At 37.1% G+C, this 26,995-nt stretch overlaps 1 protein-coding gene across 1 annotated transcript in view; it reads right to left on the bottom strand.

The window, feature by feature from the left end:
- Positions 1-3,422: 3,422 nt before the first annotated feature.
- The window catches only part of LOC136876114 (innexin inx2), a 35,074-nt gene continuing 11,501 nt past the window's right edge, over positions 3,423-26,995 (bottom strand). The window contains exons 3-4 of the mRNA XM_068228237.1: positions 19,724-19,863; positions 3,423-4,730 (exon numbers count right to left, since the gene is read on the bottom strand). Coding sequence (XP_068084338.1) covers positions 4,212-4,730; positions 19,724-19,863 — 659 coding nt within the window. The 3' untranslated portion in view covers positions 3,423-4,211. The remainder of the gene's footprint in view (positions 4,731-19,723; positions 19,864-26,995) is intronic.

Below are 26,995 nucleotides of genomic sequence, written 5' to 3'. Positions count from 1 at the left end.
CATAAGAAAGGTGACTGCGATATCTAGCTTCCGGATAGAGCGTATAATCGTATATATCTTGGAGAAGGGGCCTGCTGAAATGAGAGGGGTTCAGTAACAAGCAAACTGTGACCAAGAAAGGTAGCAGATAGTTCTCTGATATAAAGAAACGTACACTGGCTTGTATTTCCGAATGTGCTATTGTTGAAAATAATACTCTAACCATACAAATGTCTACTGTGGGCAGAGAAAGGTGTTTCTCTTTGTTAAATGGAATAAAACATTTCTGAGAAGTGAAATGACAACTGAGAGGTAAAAGTGTGCTGGCTGTGACCGACAGATTTGCTACAGCTAAAGAAACGAGGGTGGGTCTGACATAAGTATTAATGATAAGGTAAGTCTAGGTGTGTTTTGACATATTTTCTTTTAATGTTTTTATTTGTAATGTAAATACCTGTATTTTAGATTTACATTATTCGTGTCTGTATTTAAACCATAACGCGACCTTCCCATATGAAACTTAAAGTACCACCACCGGTTCCTGCATGAAGTAATTTGAGTTATATAAACAATATAGCCACTGTACAACTCCAACGTTCCTAATTTTATGTAACAGCGTATGGCAAATGTACATCTTTCTCGTATGAATTTTCCTAATATTTAAGACGTGTGCTACCTCGACGTTCCCGTTGAAAAATGCGCTGCACGATACTTGGTATAACAAATTTGGAAAACAAATAATGTGGTGTTAATTGTTTGATTTAGATTTTTGTCTAAAAGGTTAGGCACTCGCTTATCGTTACAATAAGATCAACAGGATCAGAACAGGTTTATTTAGGACTTAAGGTCGTGCCAAAATAAAATAATAATAATTGATATTCAAAATCGAGATAAGCTCGTTTTGTATGGCTAAATCAACTGAAATGTTGATGAAATAGCTAAATGTTATTTAAGTACGTTACTAGTAGCAAATACAGTAGAGACAATACACGACACTGAGCGAGATATCGAGGGACAGCTATTGGAGATCACTCTAGCGGATAGACCTGAACAGTACTCATTCTCTCATAAGAGTACGTGTATTTTTGTGTGAAGTTTTTGGTGTTATTTATGCGTTTTCAGTGAGTTGACGTAATTAAATAGTAGCGTGTATCATTCCTTGATATCTCCTCTTAACATGAGTGGAAAGGTATGTGCTGTGTTTGGCTGCAGTAATTACGAAGTAGAGAAAAATGCGCGGTCGTTCTTCAGGTTCCCTCGTGACAAGAACATGTAAGTAATATTGTGTTTGCATATATATTCTTCCAGTGACAGAGATTTTTATACTACTTCATAATCTTCTGAACTGCTCGACCCATATTTTAACTGGCATAAAATGTAATACGCATATTTTATTGTATAGTGCAGCAGTTAACCTTCAATACCGATGTGTTGTTGTAGGTGTGATCTGTGGGTTTTGAAATGTCACAGAAGTGATTTGGATAAGGTGTACAAGAAAGAAGGGACGTTACGCTTATATAAGAATGATAAGGTCTGTTCAGATCATTTCCAGGCCAGCAACTTTAAAAGTCCTCGACTATACAGCCAAGGGCATGTTACATTTTTACTCTAATTGTACGTAAATATTCCTCAAAGCATCACTATCGACAAAATTTTCATACTTTTCTTTCTTTAATCCCTCTTCTCAGATTAAAGCCGGAATTTTATAGATTTTCTTTCTGTTAGTAGGCTTCATGTTAATAGAAAAATTGTCCAGCTTTTAAATTGCATCATGTGTGTAAGGAATGTGCCGATATTTTTATTAACAAGTGTCTTAATGTGATCATACAATTTTTTTAAATGAGAAAAAAGACAAATCCCACCGCAAAATTTCAGGCAAGAATGCTAAAGCTAAAAAAGTAATGCATAAATGAAAGCCATTTCACAGCAGCCCATTTCCTATCTTGTTTATGTGTCTAATTTCAGTCTTTGAATAATAACCTTTTAAATAATTCTTCATTCATTTATCCAGAATTGCTTTAGCAACTTCGAAGTTAATATCTCAATACCACTTTCTTTCTAGACGTAATTTATTTATCCATTTCCGTATATACATTTCCATTGATATTTGAATTTAGCGCGATTTGTTCAGGTCAAGTCACTAGGAGCGCCACCGTCGAATTGTCTCCCATTTTAGCAAGGCGAAATCCGTAAGTGTTGCGTATTGTCTCTACTGTATTTGCTAGTAGGCATTTTTAGAAAACGTAAAACCATCTTAAAATAATTTTTTTTTTTGCTATTTGCTTTACGTCGCACCGACAAAGAGAGGTCTTTTGGCGATGATGGGATAGGAAAAGCTTAGGAATGGGAAGGTAGCGGCCGTGGCCTTAATTAAGGTACAGCCCCATCATTTGCCTGGTGTGGAAATGGGAAACCACGGAAAACCATCTTCAGGGCTGACGACAGTGGGGTTCGAACCCATTATCTCCCGGATGCAAGCTCACAGCTGCGCGACCCTAACCGCACGGCCAACTCGCCCGCTAAAGGACAATTTGAAGTATTCAGAACAAAGATTAAAATTTAACTACGCTTAAAGTCCAAATTGTCTTCATATAAGATAAATAAGTTATTAATTCAACAGTAGAGAAAACTTCGATAAAATCTGAAGATTTTCTTTCTCGATTTCATATCAGTCAAGTTATCAATCACTTTATCAACGTTAATCTGTCATGTCCCTTCACTTTCTGTTGGAAGAAGGGCCAAATCACTTAGGTGTTCTTGAATCATAGATGGGTGGTGATGGTGATTATTGTTTTAAGAGGAAGTATAACTAGGCAACCATCCAGTGGCGTAGGTAGCCCGAAAGGGGGGTTAGGTAATATTGGGGGTTCAGAAACCCCATAGAAATTTTATAAAAGGAAAATAATCAGAAACTGACAATAAATAATAAACTAAATGAACATTCAGAGACATAGTTGTAGAACCAACAGATCAGTAGGTAATTCACTTATATCAGTTTTCTTATAATGACATGTCGTGGATGCACCTTCATTGTGTTCTACCATCATTTTGTAACTATAAAAGAAACCATCGGCCGATTCTGGGTACGCTACTGCATAGAACCACTGTCCCACCAGTTTATTTGTTTTTCTTTTACCAAGAGATACCTTCAAAATACCGGTTTGAACAGGAACGCCACCTTTATTGAGGGTCCTCATTCAGTGTTTCTGACTTCAGGGACCCCAGTGATGTGCACCAGTTACACTAGACTAGCTACGCCCCTCGTTATGGAAATCAGGATGTGCAGAAAAACTATGATTCCAAATTTAATTTTCAACTGTCAATGGAAGTGGGTTTATTAGGAATAGTTTGGGGACTAATGGCATGGTTTAAAGTACAGGTCAAGATCTAGTCAGTGAAATTATACATGAATAAAATATAGAAATTGAGAATAAATCGCTGTTCACAAAGCACTTTATTATTCCTATGACAAAGTTAAATATTCCAACTGAACATAAGCTTTCTTGTTCTTCTCTTCCAATTACAAGCTATGTCATAGAAAATATGCTTTCCTGGAGGAGGGGTGCTTCATTTATAAACTTTCAATCTCTAACAAAGCTCTTTGATTAGTAGCAATAATGTCAATCATTTCATTTGTTTTCTCAAAATCCTTGTAAGCTTGTTCTAAGACATGTAATGGAAGCCAGTCATGATATAAAACTAAGAAAATATGAAGCGTTTGTTTTTAATGTCATGTTTTCACTCACTATCATTCTCGCAGAAGGCATTTTAATGAGAGATTGGCAACTTAACCTCTTTTGAATACCACTGTAGGATATTACGATTGTGATAACTAAAAAATAAATAAACACTATTTCAGCCAAGTAATGAAATATTGATTGACGGTAATGAACTGACAAATTTGCCCTGAATCGTACATCTTAGGTACTGAGAAATGAATAATAATAATAATAATAATAATAATAATAATAATAATAATAATAATAATAATAATAATAATAATAATAATAAGTACTGGAAAGTGACAGAAGAAACCAATATCTTAGTAGAATCCATCCCCCTCCTATTCAACACTGATTAAATAGTAAAAAATTGGAATCTAACAGAAACGTTTTAAAGTCAGTGTTCAAATTCATACTAGTAATGAGATCTGATATGGATGCTTTTGTTAGCTGAAGATTCAAATATGTTTTCTAAATCAATTAAATCCCTATATTGCTTAACCAAGTGATCTACGCATGTAACGTATTCTGTTGCTTGAACACTTTGGTGTCATACTGACTAGCTAGTTCTAGAAGAACTTCACGGAATATAACTGGGTTCAAATTTTTACCAAGCTGATTTAAAAAGAACCAGTCACCAAAGCTGATGTTCTGTACAATGGAGTCAATCTCTGATCGCGGCATGTATCGACATTGCGCTAAGAGCAGAAAGACTCTCATTCTTTTATGAACAACAAGAACGGCTCGATAAAACACTGCAACTGCACTAACTATAGCTAGAATGACATACCAAAACCAGAGAAAAACAAATATCTTCTCGTTAACTATATTCAGAGGCAAGACACATAAAGCATCTATCAACTGCAAGGTCCCACTTGGACCAAAGTAATAAAATGTGCATTTGGTCATTTTTGGAAATACTTTGTCCATAGGATTTACATCTTCATCACTAGAGAATAAAGCAACTGAAGGTCCATAGTGTCTGAACATTCCATCCAGGAAAAGATCAAGGAAGTAGATTTGTCCCACCTGAAAATCAAAACAGTATTAAGTTATGTTTTCTAACACAAATAAAAGCATTTGGATTCCAAACTTTTCTATAGACTACTTTTAAAGCACACAATTTTTTTAAAAAAAATGCTGAAATAAAATGAAATGGTTTATAAAATCAAAACTTGTCGATGAAAGACAAAAGACCTGACCAAGCAGTGATGCAACGGTCCCAGGTTTCTTGCTGTACTACTAACTTTTTATAACAAATTTATTTAGACCTATATGTTATTGGTAGTAAGAAGGGTATACCTTTGGCATACTTAAACTTGTTGAACTTTTCAGTTATTGATGCTAAACGCATATATAAACAATCACATTCGTGGAACCGAAATTTCGACGGAACATTTCAAATTGGAAAGAGAACTTTTCGTGAATAGGTAGTGACTTGTTTAACATATTCCAACATTTTACGCTCCAAATCTGAGAAACTTGATCTTGAGAATAAATGAGTTGTGACAGGTTCTATAAATTTTGAGACCAAGTATACCTCGTAGCACTGAACTTTGTTGCCGTTCACGGTCATAGTAACACTTGCAAGTGGGGAAGCATGAAAGTGAACATTTTTGTGATTTTGCCAGCCTCTTAAGGTTGCACTTAAAGAACTAAATTTTTCGTCGCTGGGCAATGGCGACACACCTGAAGATGACTTTTTGTTTGTGGTATACTCGGTATGCTCACACAGTTCGTCTGTCAAATACAGATCACCTTCAATGGGAAACAGGAAAGGGTCTACACCTAATATTTTGCTAATATTATGTTAATATGAGTGGACAGGACATTATATGTATCTGGCAAGTTTGATTCTGGAGTGTCACAGTTGATGATGTTCCCTTGTTAGTGTCTTGACTGTGTTTTTGAAGGTTGTAGATGCTTGCAGATAACCTTATGTTATTGTATGTTTTTACTGTGTTGAGAGCAGGTGAATAAAGTCTCGACTGAGATAGAAGCCTTTAACGTTTTCAAATTCTGTTGTAGAATAGAATACTCTCACTTGGTGGTTCCGGATCACATAAAACCTGGGAGAGAGTATTCATCTATTGTAATCTAATTTTTTTTGATATACAGTATACATTTGACTTTCCTTATTGCTTGCTAAGAAGGAAGCCATATTTTCCAGTGTCGACTTAGTAAAATGTAACATAAAAACTTTCCAGTCTGTCAAACACACAAAATCTCAATATAAATTGTAACACTAGAAACATACCTGTAAAAACAGACACTATAATACAGAGAATGACATGTTTCGTACTACAAGAACATCCTCAGATTCTATCAAATCACTTAAATCATGCGTATATACATACAGTATTGTTTACAGTATTGCACTTCCCCATACCCTCTCCACGGTACAGTATGCTAGATTGTAACATCCAATAGGAAGGATCTACAACGTTCCACTCGCTCCTCTCCTGCTTCTCCTCCCCTCTTCGCGGAACAGTATACTATGCCCAAAACTTTCCACTAGCGTCTCCATGACCACAGTCCTGAAATTGTGTTTGGAGACAACGGACTAAGCTTCGGCAGTCTAGATACGTACAGAAGTTCTTCATTACCGGTATATTACTAAACTTACTTAAAAATCATTATTTGTTAATACTTGTTCATATTATCACCTAACTCTCTATCATTGACAAGTTTATTATTATTAAAAGAATTGCGCACAATATGCATCAGTGTTTAGCATAAGTGCACAATGATTTGTTTCTCTTTTTGCAAAACTGCAAGTGGTATCTGTGACAAATTTCACCACACAGTTCGCATACACATCAGTCACAAGGATCATGGAATCTCTTATTACTGCAGACTACTTGATGGAAACCATGACAAGCAAACCGGGTCACCACATGCCTTAACTCGTAGTTACACTATGTCCACGCCTTATTCGTCATGGCGTCAGTGGCATAAAATTCGCACCAAATGTCACTTCGTTTTAGTTCTCGCTTTCTTAATTCATTTTGGAGGGCAGTCATTGATGGTAGTTGCATAGTATTTCTGATTTCTTGAATTAGATAGTCTTCTTTCGTTAGGACATATACAAGTCTCGATCGAGTGAATTGTGAAACACTGAGTGTTCTCTTAAGAAATGAAGCTTTCACTTTTTCTAGAGTTTCAAGATCACGTACTTTTAAATGGTCCCATATAATTTCTATTCCACATGTCAAAATTGGAATTATTTTCGCTTGAAAAAGTTTTATTGCTGTGGAGACAGACAATTTTTCCGGGCTTGGAATGTCTTTCATGGCCCTAATCGCTGCTGTTACTTTTTCTTTAACATGCATAGAGAAGGTGGTCTGAGTCGTCTGGAGACAAATGCCCAGGTATTTGAATTGGTTCACAATTGCTAATGTGTTTCCTTCTAGGCACAGTTGGTCTTTTAATGCATTCTTTCCTCCTTTCCGAAAAGTCATTTGAACTGTCTTCTTAGAATTAATTGAGAATTTGTTTTCAATTGCCCATTCCGATAGTCTATTGAGTGTATCTTGGACGTTTTGTAGCATTGGCCCTCCTATGACAGTGGCATCGGCATACATGTAAATCACGACGTCCTTATCCATCCCATGGGTGATTCTTGTGGTACATCAGATGTTACTATATTGAATAAGACGGGACTCAAGGGGTCCCCCTGAAGTACACCATTCATTTGCTTTATGGTACTGGATGTAGCAACGCCATCATCTATTATCACTCTTGTGTCAGATAGAATGTTTCTGATTATTATAGTTTTCTCGTCCTATTTGTTGCTCTAATTTCGTGATGAGTATTCCTCTGTCCAGAAAGTCGAAAGCCTTGTTGAAATCTATAAAAACTGCGAAGAACTTTCCTTTTTCCTTCCTTAATATATCATCGATGTCATTCAATAAATTCTTTATTGCATGAAGTGTTGATCTACCCCTTCTAAAACCAAATTGACGGTCTGGGATAGAATTGTCAACCAGGGGCCTATTCCACGAACGAACTTTGCAACTTTTCACTTTGCACTTTTCAGTTCAGATTTTGTTCCACCATCGCTTTTCAGATTTAGCTTGCAAAGTGAAAAGTTACAAATCTTTTCACTTTTCAAGCCTGTTATGATCCTCCATTGGTACAGAAATGCAAAGTGCAAAGAAATGAAGTGAAAAGTTTTCATAAATCTTGCAAAGAGATGATTCCCTTTTCATATGTTAATCAACAAGTATGTACATTAGTTTCTCGGTGTAGAATTTGGTTTAGTGATATAAACACATTACGACGTGAGCTTTTGTTAGCATCAAGTGAGGACAGTGATGAAGAATCCAATAATAGAACGTACAAAGACAGAATTAATTTTCATAACCTCACTTCGACGTAATATCGCGAGTGATTTCATATTATCCCAACAGAGGCTGACTATATTCTTGAAATGATCGGTCATTTATTGAAACATAAAGAAGTAAATTCCTTTCCGAAAAAGAACAAATTCTTATGTTTACATTTTTTAGTAAATGGTGCCCAGCTGTACTGTGTAACAGCAATGCACGGGACATCAAAAACAATTATTTGCAGAACTGTTACCAAAGTCGTAGATGTTATAGTAAATGTAATATTTCCTAACAGTACGTTGGCCTGATAATCCACTTAATATAGCGACGGGATTTCTAATGAAGGGTGAATGTCTCTGTGTGTATATGTGTTGAAGGTACTCTCGTTAACATTTCTGTGTGTCATCATTTGAGAGGTTATCTTTAAAGTTGTCAAAAAAGGATGTCATGTTTCTCCTTGACAACTTCCAGCACAGCCAGCTTCTTATAATAACCTTTCTTTCCCATGATAAAAAACTTTAACGGTACGACAATTATACCGCCAAGTTCGCCGCGAAAAGTAAAGCATTAAAATCACAGAGTATTAGGCGTATACAGTTTGCTCGTGGAATAAACTCGATCGGATCACTCATTCGCAAAGACTTTTCACTTTGCGAAGAAATTGAAAAGTACAGCCTAGTTCATGGTGGAACAGAAAGACTTTGCACTTTGCAAGAATTTAAAAGTGAAAAGTGCAAAGTTGAAAAGTTGCAAAGAATTTTAGTGAAGATTTTAAACAAATACAGTAGAGACAATACACGACACTGAGCGAGATATCGAGGGACAGCTATTGGAGCACACTCTAGCGGATAGACCTGAACGGTACTGATTCTGTCATAAGAGCACGTGTATTTTTGTGTGAAGTTTTTGGTGTTATTTATGCGTTTTCAGTGAGTTGACGTAATTAAATAGTAGCGTGTGTCATTCCTTGATATCTCCTCTCAACATGAGGGGAAAGGTATGTGCTGTGTTTGGCTGCAGTAATTACGAAGTAGAGAAAAATGCGCGGTCGTTCTTCAGGTTCCCTCGTGACAAGAACATGTAAGTAATATATTGCATATATATTCTTCCAGTGACAGAGATTTTTATAGTACTTCATAATCTTCTGACCTGCTCGACCCGTGTTTTAACGGGCTTAAAATATAATACGCATATTTTATTGTATAGTGCAGCAGTTAACCTTCAATACCGATGTGTTGTTGTAGGTGTGATCTGTGGGTTTTGAAATGTCACAGAAGCGATTTGGATAAAGTGTACAAGAAAGAAGGGACGTTACGCTTGTATAAGAATTATAAGATCTGTTCAGATCATTTCCAGGCCAGCGACTTTAAAAATCCTCGACTATACAGCCAAGGGTATGTTACATTTTTACTCTAATTGTACGTAAATATTCCTCAAAGCATCACTATCGACAACATTTTCAAACTTTTCTTTCTTTTATCCCTCTTCTCAGATTAAAGCCGGGATTTTATTAGATTTTCTTTCTGTTAGTAGGCTTCATGTTAAGAGGAAAATTGTCCAGCTATTAAATGTTAATTCATTGCATCATATGTGTAAGGAATGTGCCGATATTTTTATTGACAAATGTCTTAATGTGATGATACATTGTTTTTAAATGAGGAAAAAAGACAAATCCAACCATAAGATTTCAGGCAGGTATGCTAAAGCTAAAAAAGTAATGCATAAATGAAAGATCAAGCCATTTCACAGCAGTCCATTTCACACCTTTTTTATATGTCTAATTTCAGTCTTTGAATAATAACCTTTTAAATAATTCTTCGTTCATTTATCCAGAATTGCTTTAGCAACTTCGAAGTTAATATCTCAATACCACTTTCTTTCTAGACGTAATTTATTTATCCATTTCCGTATATACATTTCCATTGATATTTGAATTTAGCGCGATTTGTTCAGGTCAAGTCACTAGGAGCGCCACCGTCGAATTGTCTCCCATTTTAGCAAGGCGAAATCCGTAAGTGTCTGTATTGTCTCTACTGTATTTGTTTTAAAGCCATTGTTCTCTAGGGCGATACCTTGGTAGGAATTTGGATCTTCTGTGTTTCCTTTCCCTTTATAGAGAATTTTGATTTTGGAGTACCTCCAGCACTGTGGTATATCCCCTTTTTCTAAACACCTGTTGAACAATTTTGTCCATAACATGTTCATCTGTTCAAGTGAGCCTTTTAAGTGTTCATTCACTATATCGTCGGGGTCAGGGGCTTTCTTTTTGTTAAACTCTGTTATTATCTCTGCAACTTCTTGCTCAGTGATAGGTTGGTAATGCGAGACATACCGTATGTTGCATCTATTTTCATATTTGCACAACGTAAACAATACTGTACGTATATACGCATGATTTAAGTGATTTGATAGAATCTGAGGATGTTCTTGTAGAACAAAACATGTACCGTAATTCTTGTATAATAGTGTGTATTTTTTACAGATAGGCCTATGTTTAGTGTTATAATTAATATTGAAATTCTGTGTGTTTGACAGTCTGAAAAGTGTTTATGTTACATTTCTTTATCACAGTTGGTTTGTCCATTACTGCACTAAACATTTTTATTAAGCATAATAAATTTGCGCCTGTTTCTTTTGTCCTAGATGTTAAACAGTGCTATATAATCTTCGGCAACATATATCTTACGATTCATTAGTAGAATTAATACTTCCTTTATTTTCTCTCATTTTCTTTTGCCACAGATTTTTTAATTTAAGAAAGATTGCTGTCCTACCCTGTGCGATCCACTCTTTGTTTAATCATCTTGTAATTGTATGGAATTGTTTCTCTCTTTTGCTTTGGAATCACTACCCAGTTATTTGACCCATTCTCAACAGATGCAGCCAGTCCCTGCTATGAATGGTGTGAAAATGTTGCTCATAGGGTCAGTTGGTGCATGCATTTCAGTGGGCTTGGCAGGCTGATATGTAACAGCAACTTCTGGCTCGGTGAGGAAAGCAACGGGAAACTACCTCACTCCTCATTTCCCTAGTACGCCTCTTCAGTGATGCCTAGGCCTTTTATGACAGCTGATGGCGGAGCTGTTGAGGATCCAACCAGCCTTCGAGCTGAGGACTAAACATACACATCAACAGATGTGCCTCTTCCATTATTTCTTCACATAACAAACAAGAATTCTCTTCATGTTTCTCTCTTTGACTCTTATTCTTATAGATATGCATTAGCCATCGCACTATACCGCTTACTTCCCTACTGTGAGTTGGGAGAACACTAATTTCACAGAATTCCATTAATGTTGTTTAGGTTCTACATTCTGTCATGATCATCTGCTTTTCAGTATCCTTCACTTGAATAGTTACTTTCTTACTCAGCTTCTTTCTTCGTTCTGAACCTCTTTATCCCTGTTATCTCCCATTCTTAATCTATTTAACATCCTTTTCACCTAATTATTATCGTGCAAATGTTTGGCTCCATGGCTAAATAAGCTTGCTGTCCTTTGGTCCATGAGGTCGCGGGTTCGATCCCCAGCTGGGTTAGGGATTTTAACCTTCATTGGTTAATTCTGATGGTTTGGGGCTGGATGTGTGTGCTGTCCTCTTCATTAGAATTCGTTATAAGGAGGATCACATCTGCACAGACCCGCAGGTCACCTATAAGGTGTCAAATCAAAAGAACTGCACCAGGCTTCTCCGGAGGCTACACACCATAATAATCATCATCATCATCATCGTGTAAGTTAGATGTTTCATCTGATGTTGTTATGCTAAATTCAATGTTTTCCTCCTGTTACCTCTCTTTAACCTTAACCAATATTTTGTTACCTTTTAGCTATATCTGATTGTATACCTATATCTTCACACAGAAATCTAACTCTGCTATTAGTTGTACATTCTGGTAGTTCCAATAATATTTTTCAGAATTTAATATCTTTACATAAAATTCTAACTCCATTATTAGCTGTATATTCTGGTAGTCCCATTATTATTTTTCAAAATTTATCTATTACCTCTAGTTCTTTACAGGCTTCTTTAGTGCCCTGTACAATTCTCTGGCTTTTGCAAGCAAATTTAGAACATTTTCTGTTGTTTATATTCAGTAATTGGCATCTTCCTTTCCAAACATCTCATATTACATAAATCTGCCAATTCCCTTTCAATTTTGCTTATCTTATTTGTTCTTTCCACTTACGGTACCGTTAGATGCTAGTATAATTCCTAAATATTATTTTTTATTAACATATCCTAATTCTACATCTTCTATCCACCACATATTGTATCTTCTTTCTTTAGTTTATTTCCCTTTTTACATACCATTATTTCATTTTCTTAAATGTTAGTTTTTATATTCCATTCTGTACAATATTCAGAAGTTCTTGCTGTGTTTCTTTGCATACCAACTGATGTTAAAGACGGCAGAAGGATGTTGTCATTTGGTTGAACAGCCCTCATGTTAAATTGGTCAACACCCAACTAAGATATTCCACGAGATTAATCACTGGCTTAATCAGACCGGCTCCCACCTGTTGGCTTCCAGTTCTCAGCATCCTCATCTGCATAGGAACTAATATGTTGAGAATACAAGATCGTAGGAAACCCTGGACTGCCCATTCATGAAGACATATGACCTCAATTTGAAATGGCTAAAATCCAATCCAATGAGTTATGCCTAGAGATTAACAGAGAGTAATATTGATGCAAATGCCCAGTGGAGAGAAGAATGTGCAGCTTTGGTCTTATCTGAAGATAAACAACCCTGCTTCTACCATGAAGAACATCACTGCTTATAACAGGATTTAGACCAATCATGGATTTTGCACTGAATCTCTTGATAAGTGGGGTAAAGTTCCATCTCCTCAGTTTCGTTGTGCTGCTTCCATACAGTCTGTTCAGCACAATGTGTTTGCATGCTGCACCTCGAAAACACAGCTGCCAAAATTAGAAGGCACAATAACATATTGGTGAAGCTTTGTTGTACATCTTCCAGAAGTGGATCTAATTTCTTTTTTTTTTCTTCTACTTCCTTCCGGTTGAACTGAGCACGCCTTTACTGCCTTGGCTAGGCAGCCCTTTCTTTTTGTTAATACCTATGAGGTAATGTAATGGAAAATATAATGACCAACGGTGTGGAATTGTCGTGTAAACGTTATGTGGTTTGATTAATTTAGAATGCATATGAAATTAAAGGAGAGAGTGTTACTGGTATACCTTTCCACTGGGAGCAAAATTGGAAAATTAAATTTTCAACAAGAAATACACAAAAATCCAAACTTCCCATGTATTTCAAGTGTTGTATTGCACTTTATTTAATTTTAACACATGATTTAGAAGTCTTGTACTGAGTAAGTGGCTGCGCTATATGGGTCATGTAACTGTCAGCTTTCATTCAGGAGGTAGTGGGTTCTAACCCCACTGTCGGCACCCCTAAAGATGGTTTTCCGTGGTTTCCCATTTTCACACCAGGAATATCCCGGTAGTATACCTTATTTAAGGCCATGGTCACTTCCTTCCCACTCCTATCCCATTGTCACCATAAGACCTATCAGTGTTTTCAAGAGTTAAAAATGGACTGTTCTGAATAAGTGTCAGATTATCAGTATTTCTTCACAAATTTCTGGTGTCATGATATTATTGTAGAGGATTATATGGAGGTTGATGTTGCTCACGTCCATAGGTTTAACCTCAAAATACCCTACACGTGACCCCTCGGTGGTGCTAAGCAAGCAACAATATATTTGGCAGCCAGTCTATCACTGCGATCTCCTGGCAATTGCATACAATGATATATCAAACACATCACAACAGCTCTTATAAGAGCTCCCTAACGAGAAACATTGGACCAACCATTCGATTCCTCCAAGTAAATGTCGAGAGTATCAGCAAAGCAAAGTGTGACTATCTATCTAAACTTTTATTGGACAACAATATTGATATTGTCGCCATTCAGGAAACACACGTTTTCTAATGCAGATCAGTTTTGAAGCAGAGGTCGTATCCCTGGTTATACTGCTCTTGGAGTGTCATATTATGATGTGTATGGAATAGCCACTCAACTTGATTGTATGGGTCATACACTAAATAAATAAAGATGATTATATGTGAGATTTAATTGCTTCAAACTGCCTTTACCCCGTTTTATATTCGATATCCGTTTTGGCATTTTGCTATTTATGTGTGATGTATTAGAACAGTATGGCCATTCCTTATTGTTACACTCTGTATATTAATGACAAAGGCCATGGTAGACTTCTATTAAACCAGACAGAGAGGGCGATGACCTAGATGTTGGGATCATTAAAACATTAATAATAATAATCGTCATTATGATCAAGCCATATACAGAGTCCGCCAGAAAAATGTAATCACTCTCTGTTAGACGATATCGGGATATGGACATTGTCAACTGTTATCGTTGTTTTTAAATGTCGTAGTATGGTCTTTCACTCAACAGATGTTGGTACTTGCATCACCATAGTAGGAAAACAAAATGGCTGGAGCACACTTGACATTTGAGCAACGAAAGTACATTCTGAAGTGGTTTATCAAGTTTGATAATGCCGTTGAAGTGCAATGTCAGTGGAGGAGGGAATTTGAAACAGAACCCCCAACACACCTAACAATTAAACGCATTACTGGGAAGTTTGAGACGCATGGAACGATATGTGATATTCACAAAGGAAGATCGGGAAGAACGCGCACAGCTACCAGTCCTGCTTCGTCGGCTCACGTGTTGGGAAGTTTTGCTAATTCTCCACAGAAGTCTGCTACACAATGTGCATGGGAAGTGGGGATTAGCAGTACAAGTGTACGACGAATTTTGAAAACAGCTAAGTGGAAAGTTTACATCCCACGATTACTGCATGCGCTTAATGAGGATGATCCCGATTGTCGAATGCAATTTTGCGAATGGTATCAGCAAATGGAAACTCAAGATGAACAATTTCTGACGAAGTTAGTGTGGTCTGATGAAACCCAGTTTAAACTTAATGGAACAGTGAATCGACATAACTGTGTCTACTGGGCTTCGGAATATCCGCATGTTCATGTGAACAAGGCAGTCAATCTACCAGGGATTAATGTCTGGTGTGGACTGTCGTCGAGGGGCTTACTAAGACCCTTTTTATTTGATGGTACTGTAACTGGAGCAGTGGAAATGTTACACACATTAATTTTACCAGCTATACGTGCGCTTTATGGAGCCGATGATGAATCAAATCAAATCAAAATCTCTTTATTTGCAAATGAGGAGTCTACCTCGGTGGCAAATGGTACACTAAAACACACTATTGTCAAGCACTAAATATTAAATTAACAAGAGAAGAAAATTTTCCTATAATACAATATTATACAATTTACGCTAACAATTTTTTCTATTAAACACACAGCTCATCCTTAATAAATTTATATTTTTTACAAAATTCTACTTATAATATCTCTGTACTACTTACAAATATAGTCAACTGATATACAGTATGTGGAATTACTTCAAATGATACTATACAACTGGTATAAGATTAAAATTTACATTGCATTTATTTATTTATTTATTTTTTTTTTTTTACCCATTCTGGAACCTAAGTAGCATAACGACCTGCTGCGTCTTAACCAGAGCCCCTTTTGCCACCACTTTTCAGAGTTCCTGAAGGGCCTTCACAGCTACCATAGCGGTCCCAGGGCCCTCGAAGTCCCCACTGTACTTCACCCCTACAAGCAGTCCCCTATTTTGGCTGTCCAAACTCCTTAGACCAGGGGATGGAATTAATTTATTCACACACATTTTTTTTATTTACAATAACCTGCACTGGTTGAATGCCCTCTAACACTTCATTTATTTTCTCTCTTCTTGTTTATTCTCTTCTTGAATATCTGTACAGATTTTGGAATGTGGTCAGCCCTGCCGATATAGTTATTTTCCAACTGAAGCCTCTCACGGATATCTCCCCATGCTTCTTCTCTTGTATAGGCTCTCTATATTCCTATAAGTCTAGTTTTCTCCCTTCTCTTACTTAAAGTTTCCCACCCAAGTTCCTTTAACATTTCTGATACACTACTCTTTCTCCTGAAATCCCCTGTTACAAATCTTGCTGATTTCCTCTGTACACTATCTATTTCTTTTATTAGGTATTCTTGGTGAGGATCCCAAACACTGTTTGCATATTCCAATAATGGATGAACCATACTCAAATAACTTTTTTCTTTTAATTCTTTGTTGCATCCTTTAAGTAGCCTCATTATGACATGTAACAATCTGTATGCTTTCCCAATAATGTCATCAACATGACCCTTCCAGTGCAAAATACTTTCAAATCTCACACCTAAGTATTTGCACTTGCCATCTCTTGGGATAACTATCTCATCCAAAGTATATTCAAATTCAGTTTTAAAGCTCCTGTTTGTAAAAGTTGTAACAGTTGATTTGCCTCCATTAACCTTCATATTATTTTCTTCAACCCATTGTTGGATACTTTCAAGGTCCCTTTATAATTCTGAACAATCCTCAATGTTGTTTATATCCCTATAAACAATTATGTCAACTGCGTACAATCTTATTTTTGATGTTATATTGTTCCCTAAATCATTTGCGTATATTATGAAAAGTAACGGACCAATTATACTACCCTGTGCAATTCCCTTCTACCAACAGGATGGGGCGCCACCACACTACCATGTAGCAGTATGAGCTTTCCTGGATGACAATCTGCTGGGACACTGGATTGGATGACGAGGGCCCAGTTGCCAGATCTTACCCCTATGGACTTTTACTTGTGGGGAACTGTGAAAAATCAAGTCTATCGACGTAAGCCATACACGCTGGAGGCCCTTTGCCAGGAGGTTACAGCAGCATGTGCAGAGATCCCCATTCAAACATTGACGGACGTAGTTGCAGCAACCGCTCGTCGTTCTCCTATGTATCTGGCAGCCAACGGTGAACATTTTGAACATCTCATGTAACCATATGTTTAACTGAAGACAGTACTACATGTGTAATCAAAATTTAAATGTAAAAAAACCACACAATAAATAGTTTTTTTTCTGTAAAGAGTGTATACAATTTTTGGACCCTGTATTACAGTACTGTATAACTAAACACTGATCAGTTTTCTTTAAAATGGACATTGTTCTTCAACTAACACTAGGTTATAAATAAGATTGGGCTATTCACTCGATTGCACTGACTACGAGGATTGGGGCAAAAGTCTTGGCAACTATTTTTTTTCTTGTAGATATGTGAATGGATCACAAACGTATATGTGTCGTGTGGAAGTTCTGCAGGCATAGTGTGTATGCAGAACAACAGATGGCTCTGTGATAGCTGGTAGTAGCGCAGCGAGGGCTGTGAAATCAGTCAGTTGGTGAGTGTCATGCGAGATGGATGTAACCCGTGTTGAGCAGCATGCTTACATCAAAATAGCCATTTTCCGAGGGAGAAATGCGATGGAATGTCACAGTGAATTAGTGGAAGCCCTTGGGAATAATGCCCTACCATACCGTACAGTAGCATGGTGGGTAGGAAAGTTTCAGCAAGGACATGTGTCAACCAGTGATGAGCAACATTCGGGACAACCTGTCAGTGTGCAGACCGACATGACACGTGCCGTCATCGAGCAGCTCCTGGATGAAGACAGACGATGGATGTCAACTTTATGTGTACTGTGTTGTCATTCTTTTGCACCGGTAAGGCCATATTGCCCTGTATACTACCGTAATAACATTAGTGTGTTACGATATTTCAGTGCTATTCATTGTCCACACATGTAGTTAACACCTTGTCCTTTTGCCTGTATATGTCACATTTTCCAACCAGACTGGTATCTTCAGGAAAAAAAATAGTTGTCATGACTTTTGCCCCAACCCTCGTATAAAATAATCTGCTGTACAAGGTTTGATACATATTATGGTGGAGGCAATGCAGTTATTGCATATTAGAGCCAACCTGAATATTGTGAAAATTAGTATTAATGCTCTTCAGGTTGATAGTGCTAGAATGACATTCTCTTGAATTATTTCAATCATAGGTACTAAGGCTACTAAGGCTATCGGTGAAGCCCAAACTTCAGTTGAGAATGATGGAAGTCGAAAGCACATTATAGTGTAAGCATCTGACATATTGTTCCATTTACAAAACTTGAAAGCAGTGAGAAAGAACGTCGCACGTATTTTGAGAGCAAGGCATCGGTGACTGATATTGCAGCCCAGGCTCTTGTCCCTCACCCCTCTACTCACCCCACGCGGCTTGCTGTTGTGTATCGAATGGGAGCGAGGACCGGCGGGGATAGGTGTGCTAGGCTACATTCTGTCAGATCGCCACTGCTATCAACTATGCGTTACTCATTGTATAAACTTCCTCACCTCATACTTCTGACTTAATGATATAGTAACAGAGTGCTGGTATTTCACTTCCATTTACTTCTACATTCTTGTAGGAAGACACTGCAGGGCTGCTGTTACAGGAGTAATATTTTTATAGGTAGATCTGCTAAAATGGAGTGCAATCTTTCAGGTTCTCTTTTGTTGGTTGGAATCGAATCCGTGATCATGGGTCGGACCACCACTGATCTCCTGAGGAAGCTAATTAACCAGTGAATGATAGGTACGGTCGCTGTAAAATTCAATATTTGTATTTAATAATAATAATATAATTTTTTTGTTGTTTTGTTATTTGCTTTACGTCGCACCGACACAGATAGGTTTTATGGTGACGATGGGACAGGGAAGGGCTAGGAGTGGGAAGGAAGCGGCCGTGGCCTTAATTAAGGTACAGCCCCAGCATTTGCCTGGTATGAAAATGGAAAACCATCTTCAGGGCTGCCGACAGTGGGGTTCGAACCCACGATCTCCTGAATACTGGATACTGGCCACAATTAAGTGACTGCAGCTATCGAGCTCGGTAATAATAATAATACTAATCATAATAATAATAATAATAATAATAATAATAATAATGGTGCATGGCATCTGTATAGGCTTGGTGGTGTCCTGATAAGGATAAAATGAATGGCAAAGATGTCATAAACACCCAGTCCTCAAGTCAGGGGAATTAACAGTATGAGGGGGTTGATTCTGAAAATTGACCCTGGGCCAGCGGACAAAAGGCAAGCATCCTATCCATTTAGCCACAAAACCAGACTTGAATTTGCTAAACCTTAGACTACCATCTCCACCGATCAGGGGTTGAGCATTGGCAGTAGCAGAGGCCAGGGCAGTAGCTTGTGAAGCAGCCTTCACAACAGAACAGGCTTCTCCATTGGCTATTGGCTGCAGCTCAAAATGCCGAAGGCTTGATGCTCACTAAACCAACCATCGAAAAGGCGTAACCTAACTCTAGTGGTAGCCCACATCGTGATCCCAGCATACGCCATTGATAGGTACACTCTTAAGAAAGTAGACATGATACGCAGTTCATCTAAAATATCAGAAATAATTTTGTGAGCTCCAGGGAAATGTTATGGATGATTTTTGACACTGTTACTTTTCTCCAATTAAAAACCAGAACAAAATTACTTATATTATATTTTTCCATGCATATTTCACTGTGTTAATATTAACCTTGACTTGATCACTATTTTCACAGCAAGATATGACTTAAACCAATGGAAACAGAAAATAATCTGAATTTGGCCAAATGTGGATTTATGTCACTCTTCTCTGGAACTCGTGTTTTAGTATATTAACATTATGTTCAAATGTACTTACCACATTTATCAGGTTGAGGAATTCACATATGGCGAAACGTGCTGCGTAGAAGTTGTGGGTGTGTTGAGTGGTAGCAGTTAGATATTCCACGAGCATTTTCTTGCGATCAGCATTCCAAGTATCCCCTACCAAAGGACAGCCTATTACAGAGGATGAAATTAATAAAGGAGAAGGTAAAAGAATCTCTAATATTTATACAATTTGAATGAAAGTTTCCAAGAATAGCTTCTCTAAAGCTATGTGGAACCAAAACATAAATTGCACTAATTTTCTTTCTCTTAGAAATAAAATCTGACACTTTCCTATTGTCTAAATGGATGTATGAACTAATTATATTGCAATGGTCATCTTTAGTTTTCATATTTACAGTTATTTTTGGATGCAGTAAATATTCAGACAATGGTATGATGGTATATGGGACAAAAAGTCAGGTTTTAAGTTTCACTAAGAGGAAATGCCTTCTCAGTTTTATTTACTGTGTTAATGGGGTGTTGGTACCTCATGAGGATCACTACAAGTACCTAGGTGTTAACATAATGAATGATCTTCATTAGTGTAATAATATTAATGAGGTTTTTAAGAATGGTTATAGAACTGTTCTCATGGTTATGAGAGTATTTAGGGGTTGTAGTAAAGATGTAAAGGAGAGAGCATAAGATTCCAGTTAGAGTATGGTTCCAGTGTATGGGAACCATACCAGTACTAGACACGAGAATTGGAAAAGATCCAAAGAAAATCAGCACGATTTGTTCTGGATGATTTCCAACAAAGGAGTAGTGTTACAAAAATCTTGCTAACTTTGGGCTGGGAAGATTTGGGAGTAAGGAGACGAGATGCTTGACAAAAGTTAGAATTTGTTTTTACGTCGCACTGACACAGATAGGACTTAGTATGGCGACGATGGAATAGGAAAGGCTTAGGAGTGGGAACAAAGTGGCTGTAGCCTTGATTAAGGTACAGCCCCAGCATTTGCCTGGTCTGAAAATGGGAAACCATGGAAAACCATCTGCACGGCTGCCGACAGTGGGGTTCGAACCCACTATCTCTCGGATGCAGGCTCACAGCTGTGCGCCCCTAACCGCACGATCAACTTGCCTGGTTTTGACTAAAGTGGTATATTCCGAGCTGTTAGGTGAGAGATGGCGTGGAATGATATTAGTAGACGAATAAGCTTGAGTGGGGCTTTTAAATGTAGGGAAGATCATAATATGAAGATAAAGTTAGAATGCAAGAGGAAAAATTAAGGCAAATCTTCATTTATTGGACGAGGAGTAAGGGATTGGAATAACTTATCACGGGAAATACTTTATACATTTCCAAGTTCTTTGAAAATGTTTGATGATGATGTGATGATGATTCTTGTTTTTTAAAGGGGCCTAACATCTAGGTCATCAGCCCTAGATGAGAAGGTTTCATGGAAGGTTAGGTAAAAAAAAAATTGACAGAATATCCACCATCTGGGTGACAGCCCTAAATGCAGATCACCAATGATTGACTGATTGTATTATAGCACCCCTACCCACAGGGGAGGTATGGTTCACAGTTTTATTTCCTTCATAGGTATTCCACTAATTGCTCGTCAGCACAAAACTGAGAATGAACTGTGACTGACCCATAATGCACTTTGCAAGAGGGATGGAAAGATTAATGGTACACTATTTACAGCCTAGTGGGGCCATCGTAACCTTCTGTACTGAGTGAGATGGCCATGTGTTTAGGAACGTGCAGCTGTGAGCTTGCATTCGAGAGACAATGGGTTCGGACCACACTCTCGGCAGCCCTGAAGCTGGTTTTTTTATGGTTTCCCCATTTTCACACAGGTAAATGCTGGAGCTGTATCTTAATTAAGGCCATGGCTGCTTCCTTCCCACTCCTAGCCCTTTCATGTCCTATCATCGCCGTAAATCTATCTGTGTCGGTGCAACGTAAAGCAACTTGTAAAATAAAACAAAAAATAATCTTCTGTAGCACAAACAGAAAAGTATAGTACTCTGCCAAGAATACTACGGAATCTTCCAGGAATCCCTGAAGAAAGCAATCACCTAGGGGTTATTGGTTTCTTGAAGGTCCGAGTACACTCAGTCTCAAAAATAATTCCTTGCTTGCTATCACAACTGAAAATGATTTGATAGAGTTTAGTTACAATTACGCTTCAATGGTTGCGTTCTTATTAGGTTATTTATGCAAATGGTACCAAAAACAGTTCTGTTTCCATGTTTAGCTGTTTTTCATTTTAAAGTATTATTTACAATTGGAAATTCCTCCATTCCTAAATTTATTTTCCATTTTTACAGCATTCCGTTATATAGGGGGTCTGGTTCAAACAGTTTTTACTATAATATATACATTTGTGTACAACCTGAATATCCCTGAACTTATCCTTTTCATTTCTAAGCAGTAGCGGCAATTAGGGGGGCAGAGGGGAAAGTTGCTCACCCAACTTTGTGGAGAAAAAAATACATTTTTATTGTATTTTAGCCACCTACTGTGAAACTAGAAATTATTACAAAAAGAACAATTTATACAAACCTTGTTATTTCATACCTAAATCTCTCCTTTAATGTCCATAAATGTTAAAAGAATACTAAGCAGAAATACGCACAAAATGTCATTCGATGCAGCTAACCGATTTTTCAGCGCCACAGCAAGTAGTGGAGACATGCGTAGCAGCGTGTAGAAGCACAATTAGTATCTGATGGCACAAAATCTTAGTTGCGCACATGTGTAAATGAGAAGGGTCTGTTTAAAAGATGTGATTTCCACCTTAAGAAGTTCTGGGAAAATCGCAAGAAATGTAAAATAAACGGCCCATGGAACGTACCCATGATTGGCTTTGGTACAACTTCTAAGGAATCATATCTTTCTGGTCTGGATTGCCAATGTCAATCGATAGTATTCAACTACCATAATGCATGTAGACGAAATACTGATTTATTTTTGGAAGTGGAAATAGCACCTTTCTAAGACACTCCTCAGTTCTTTCTTTGGTGAAAGTGTTATATTTTAGTATTGAATATAAACCTAAAAATAAAAAAAAAACTATTTTTGCCACATTTAAGTTGATAAACTGTCAACCTTTATTTCTCTGTCTAAATTCACTCAGACAGCATTAAAAATGTACCATTTTTGTAGCTTTTTGTTTCAGCTTTGTTTCCTACCTCCACTATATTACCCAAGCTCCCTGTACTCTTTTGTTTTCTATAAATTTCTGTGCCCCCCTACTTCTAATTCCTAATCACCGCACTGTTTCTAAGCAGGGCTGTGGTCGAGGGTAATCGCGGTATCTTCTCTACTTAACTCCACTCATTAGGGTATGCCTTCTTATTTCTTGTTTATACCTTCTACCTTGGTTTCTTTTCTTTTTAATTTTGCCATTCTGTCTGTGAGTTTTAACTCTCCAGCTAAGCTCGTAATCATGAACATCGAAGGTTTACTTTGATGAATAACATTATCAGCCATCATTTATAGGTCATCACTAAGGTTCGGAAGTTTATGACCTAAAGAAGTACAAAATATGCAAGCAAATATGCCCTAAAAACTAGCTAAATATGATCTAAAAAGGTAAAATTAGACAAACAGGTCTCCAAAAAAGGAACCAAAAATTAAGTATTAGATTGCTTCTTGGTATCAGTCGGCATATGTTCGTTCAGCATCTCTTTCTCAGAATCATGTCTTCTAAACCTGTTACCTATATTTTTCAGGAAAAGAAAAAATATACATCTACTACAGTATTTTGAAAAGGGCGCTTCAACTTAGCACAAATGCTCAAAATAAAACCAAATAGGACCTTTATCTCTAAACTGAGCAAAATATAACCAAAGCAAAAAAAAAAAAAAAAAGACCAAATATGCATTTATATACAATATAAAATTCTTTAAACAGAGTCAGAAACCCAGAATTCACACTTATTTTTCAGATACCGGGTAAAATAACCTCAGGAAAGAAATAAGACTTTTCCTTAACACCCGAACCGTAGTCATCACTATTCGTTGCTTACAGCTCCTACATTAATAATAATAATAGCATATAGCCTCCAGAGAGGCCTGGTGCAGGTCTTTTTCTAGTAGACGGCCTATTAGGCGACCTGCATGTCTGTGAAGATAAGGGCCCTACCTAGGATGATTTCTAATGTTGAATACACCACACACAGCCAGCCCCCGAGCCATTGGAATTAACCAATTAAGGTTAAAATCCCCGACCCGACCGGGAATCGAACCGGGGATGCTCTGAACCGAAGGTCAGTACACTGACCATTCAACCAACGAGTCGGACAGCTCTTACATTCAAAATCCTTAACAACTGATGGTCTTAAGCCTGATAAATAAATGAAGACATGGCTGCAAAACCACCATTTCAAGAATTTGTTCCAGCGGGAAGTGTGATCGCAAATCAAAAGAGGCACCTTGGATTGTTTTTTAATAAATAGCTGGAAGTAAGTCCTAGAGAACAACAACCTACTGCGTAAGCAAATTATGATTTTTCAAGCTAGTGCATTAAAACATGAATTTTTTCTTTATCATAATAAAATACCTTCTATATGCCTGATTTATGCCAAACTGAGGGAACTTCTTAATAACTAGCTGTAACTCACTCATTTTAAATGCCAGAGTGGTCTGACATCCTGGATTTGTCGTGCCCTGACTTAGACTATACCCTGTGAGAATTTTGGGACTACAGCGCTGGTTCTAAGGATTTCCAGATGAGCAGGCAATTCTACACAGAATTATTTTCGGAACGATGCACCTTTTGAAGCTTAGGATCAAAAGAAACCATCCATCTTTTAACTACTTTGTTACGTATGTATATATAAAACCATTTCTTCGTATTTTAATAATTTTAAGTGGGTAGTAAACTGAAAGAGTTATGCCTGTTGCCATTTCTTGATGGATATAATATTTTTGCTTCTGTATTTTCATACAGACCATAACAAAATTACGCTTCCCCGAAGTCTCAGTCTAATCTATGATTGTTGACAGTATGGACGCTGCTGAGGTAGGATGGTGCAGAGTAATAATGACTTTCAGAGCACAACTAGTGTGTCCGAACGTTTATGAAACTTATTAATCATGGAATCAGTCGTGTTGTAATAACACTTTCATACCCAGTGAGGAAAGCAATGGCAAACTACCTCATTCCACATCTTGTCTGGGATGCCTAATTTTGATGCCGCTATCGGTTTTTGCAGTTTTCCTATAATTTCATAACCATTAGGAGAGCTATTTGAGGACCCAACCAGCCTTCAGGCTGATGACCGACCAAACAGAAAAACAAACAAACAAAACAAACAAACAGACTGAAGAAAAGCAAATTTCTGTGGAGAATCTTGCATTGTAATTATGTACTTAATCCTTTGTTGACTGACAGTACTTTTAAGTACAAAGTTATATTATTGCATGTAAAAGATATAGTTCACTTCGAAATACATAATTGACCGATGGTACATTTAAGTTCCATGTTTAAGGATCATGGAACACTTATTTCTAGATTGATCAAACTGTTTGCGTATTTCATATTTCGTCTTTTATTATCGATGCAGTGTTCCAGATTGAGTCATTCAAGTGTGACAATTGGATTGTTATAAACAACAAGTAAGGTTAATTATTGGTCCTAAAATGTGCTTTATGAAAGTTTTGTGATTACTGTAGCAATTTGAGTGGATAGATGCATACATTTAGTAACATTACTGTAATTGTATCTTGGACTTATAAGTACCAACGGGCAGCTAGGCAAACTTGCCTATGGTTCAATCATAACCTAATATCTGATTTGTTAGTTTGTGCTATAAGTTTACAATTTATTTTTCAGAGCTTGCGATGTCTGCTCACAGGCAAATTTATGTAGATGAGAAAGAGATAAAAGAATTACTGGATATTCCATTGGATAATGATGCCGACACAGACACTGAAAGCGATGGTGAAGAATTTGGACCTGACGTGAATGCATTTGGTCGAGTGTTTCTGTAATTTTGGTGCATGCTTGATGTGCGGTTTGTCAATGCATGTATCATTTATAATGAACTGTTTGAAAAAATTACATTGTTACAGTTTAGGAGATCGGTAGCTTGCAGAATAATGGAAATGAAGACTATGCTACCATCCAAGAGACTGTCAAACATTCCGAAGAGGGCAAGTCCACAACACCAGCCTATTCACAACAAACGTCGTCATAAAGCATGTGTTACTGTGGCCAAAATATTCGTCTTGCAAATTGTGGAGCACATTTGGTCAAATATTGAAGTACACGAGGCAGATGCGAAGTGTGCTCCAGTAAACAAATTCAATTAAGACCAAATTCTCAGCGTACTTTTTGTGGCATCTTTCTCTGCTGCAATGAGAACAAGAACCGTTTTGCTGAATACCACTGAGTAGATTTATAATTTGGTAACTGTTAATGAGAATGCAAAATAATTGAGTGCTGATTCTGATCAGAAAATGTAGCTCTTATGACACTACAAGTTTGATACAATTTTGAGTTTTAGCATCTGGTATTTCTTTTTTATTATTTATTTTTATTATTTTATTATTTGTTATTATTTTATTATTAGTTATTATTATATTATACAGCTCACACTGTAAATACGAATTAATAATACAAATCCACTTTGTGTAGACCAGTTATTGTAAATTTTTCATTTTGTTTGAGGTCACCATTACCTTCAGTTACCTCATTGCTTGACGGTACTTATAAGTGCCATCCAAAACTTTTCCAAAATATGTTGAGGTAAAATTTTCAAAACATTAACTTACTTCTTTTGAGCTCCCTTGAAGAGAATTTTACAGGAATTAATATAAAATATTGAATATATGTAGCCTTAGGCAACAAAGGGTTAAACCACTAAGAATGCCCTCAAAATCACCTTCTGATTGTCCATTAGGGATTTGTTCAGTTAGTCGATCAGAAGACAGATTCGAACAAATTTTGTGTTCAGCTGCCCTCCATTTTTACATGCTAAGAGACTACTTCCAGTTCTAAAGAGTGTCATGTGATGCCTTGTTAAGTCTACATCCTAATAACATTGCTACAACCAGCTGTATGTTGATAGTGCTGAATCGTTTCGTCGACAGCAGTCTAAAGAAGAAATAAGGAATTTCGAGAAATTCTGTTAAAAATTATGTAAGATATTTTCCCGTGGCATCGTAACAGGCAGACATAAACATACAAAAAATGAACAGAGCTTACCTTCGAGTTTTCTATACCTAATCTGAGATAGACACGATGAAGCAAAATTGTAAAGTGTACACAAACAATGATAATTTTATTTGTATAGGCAAT

Source organism: Anabrus simplex, chromosome 6, assembly GCF_040414725.1.
Source record: "Anabrus simplex isolate iqAnaSimp1 chromosome 6, ASM4041472v1, whole genome shotgun sequence".
NCBI lineage: Eukaryota > Metazoa > Arthropoda > Insecta > Orthoptera > Tettigoniidae > Anabrus > Anabrus simplex.
This window is presented reverse-complemented; position numbering and strand designations above follow the sequence as displayed.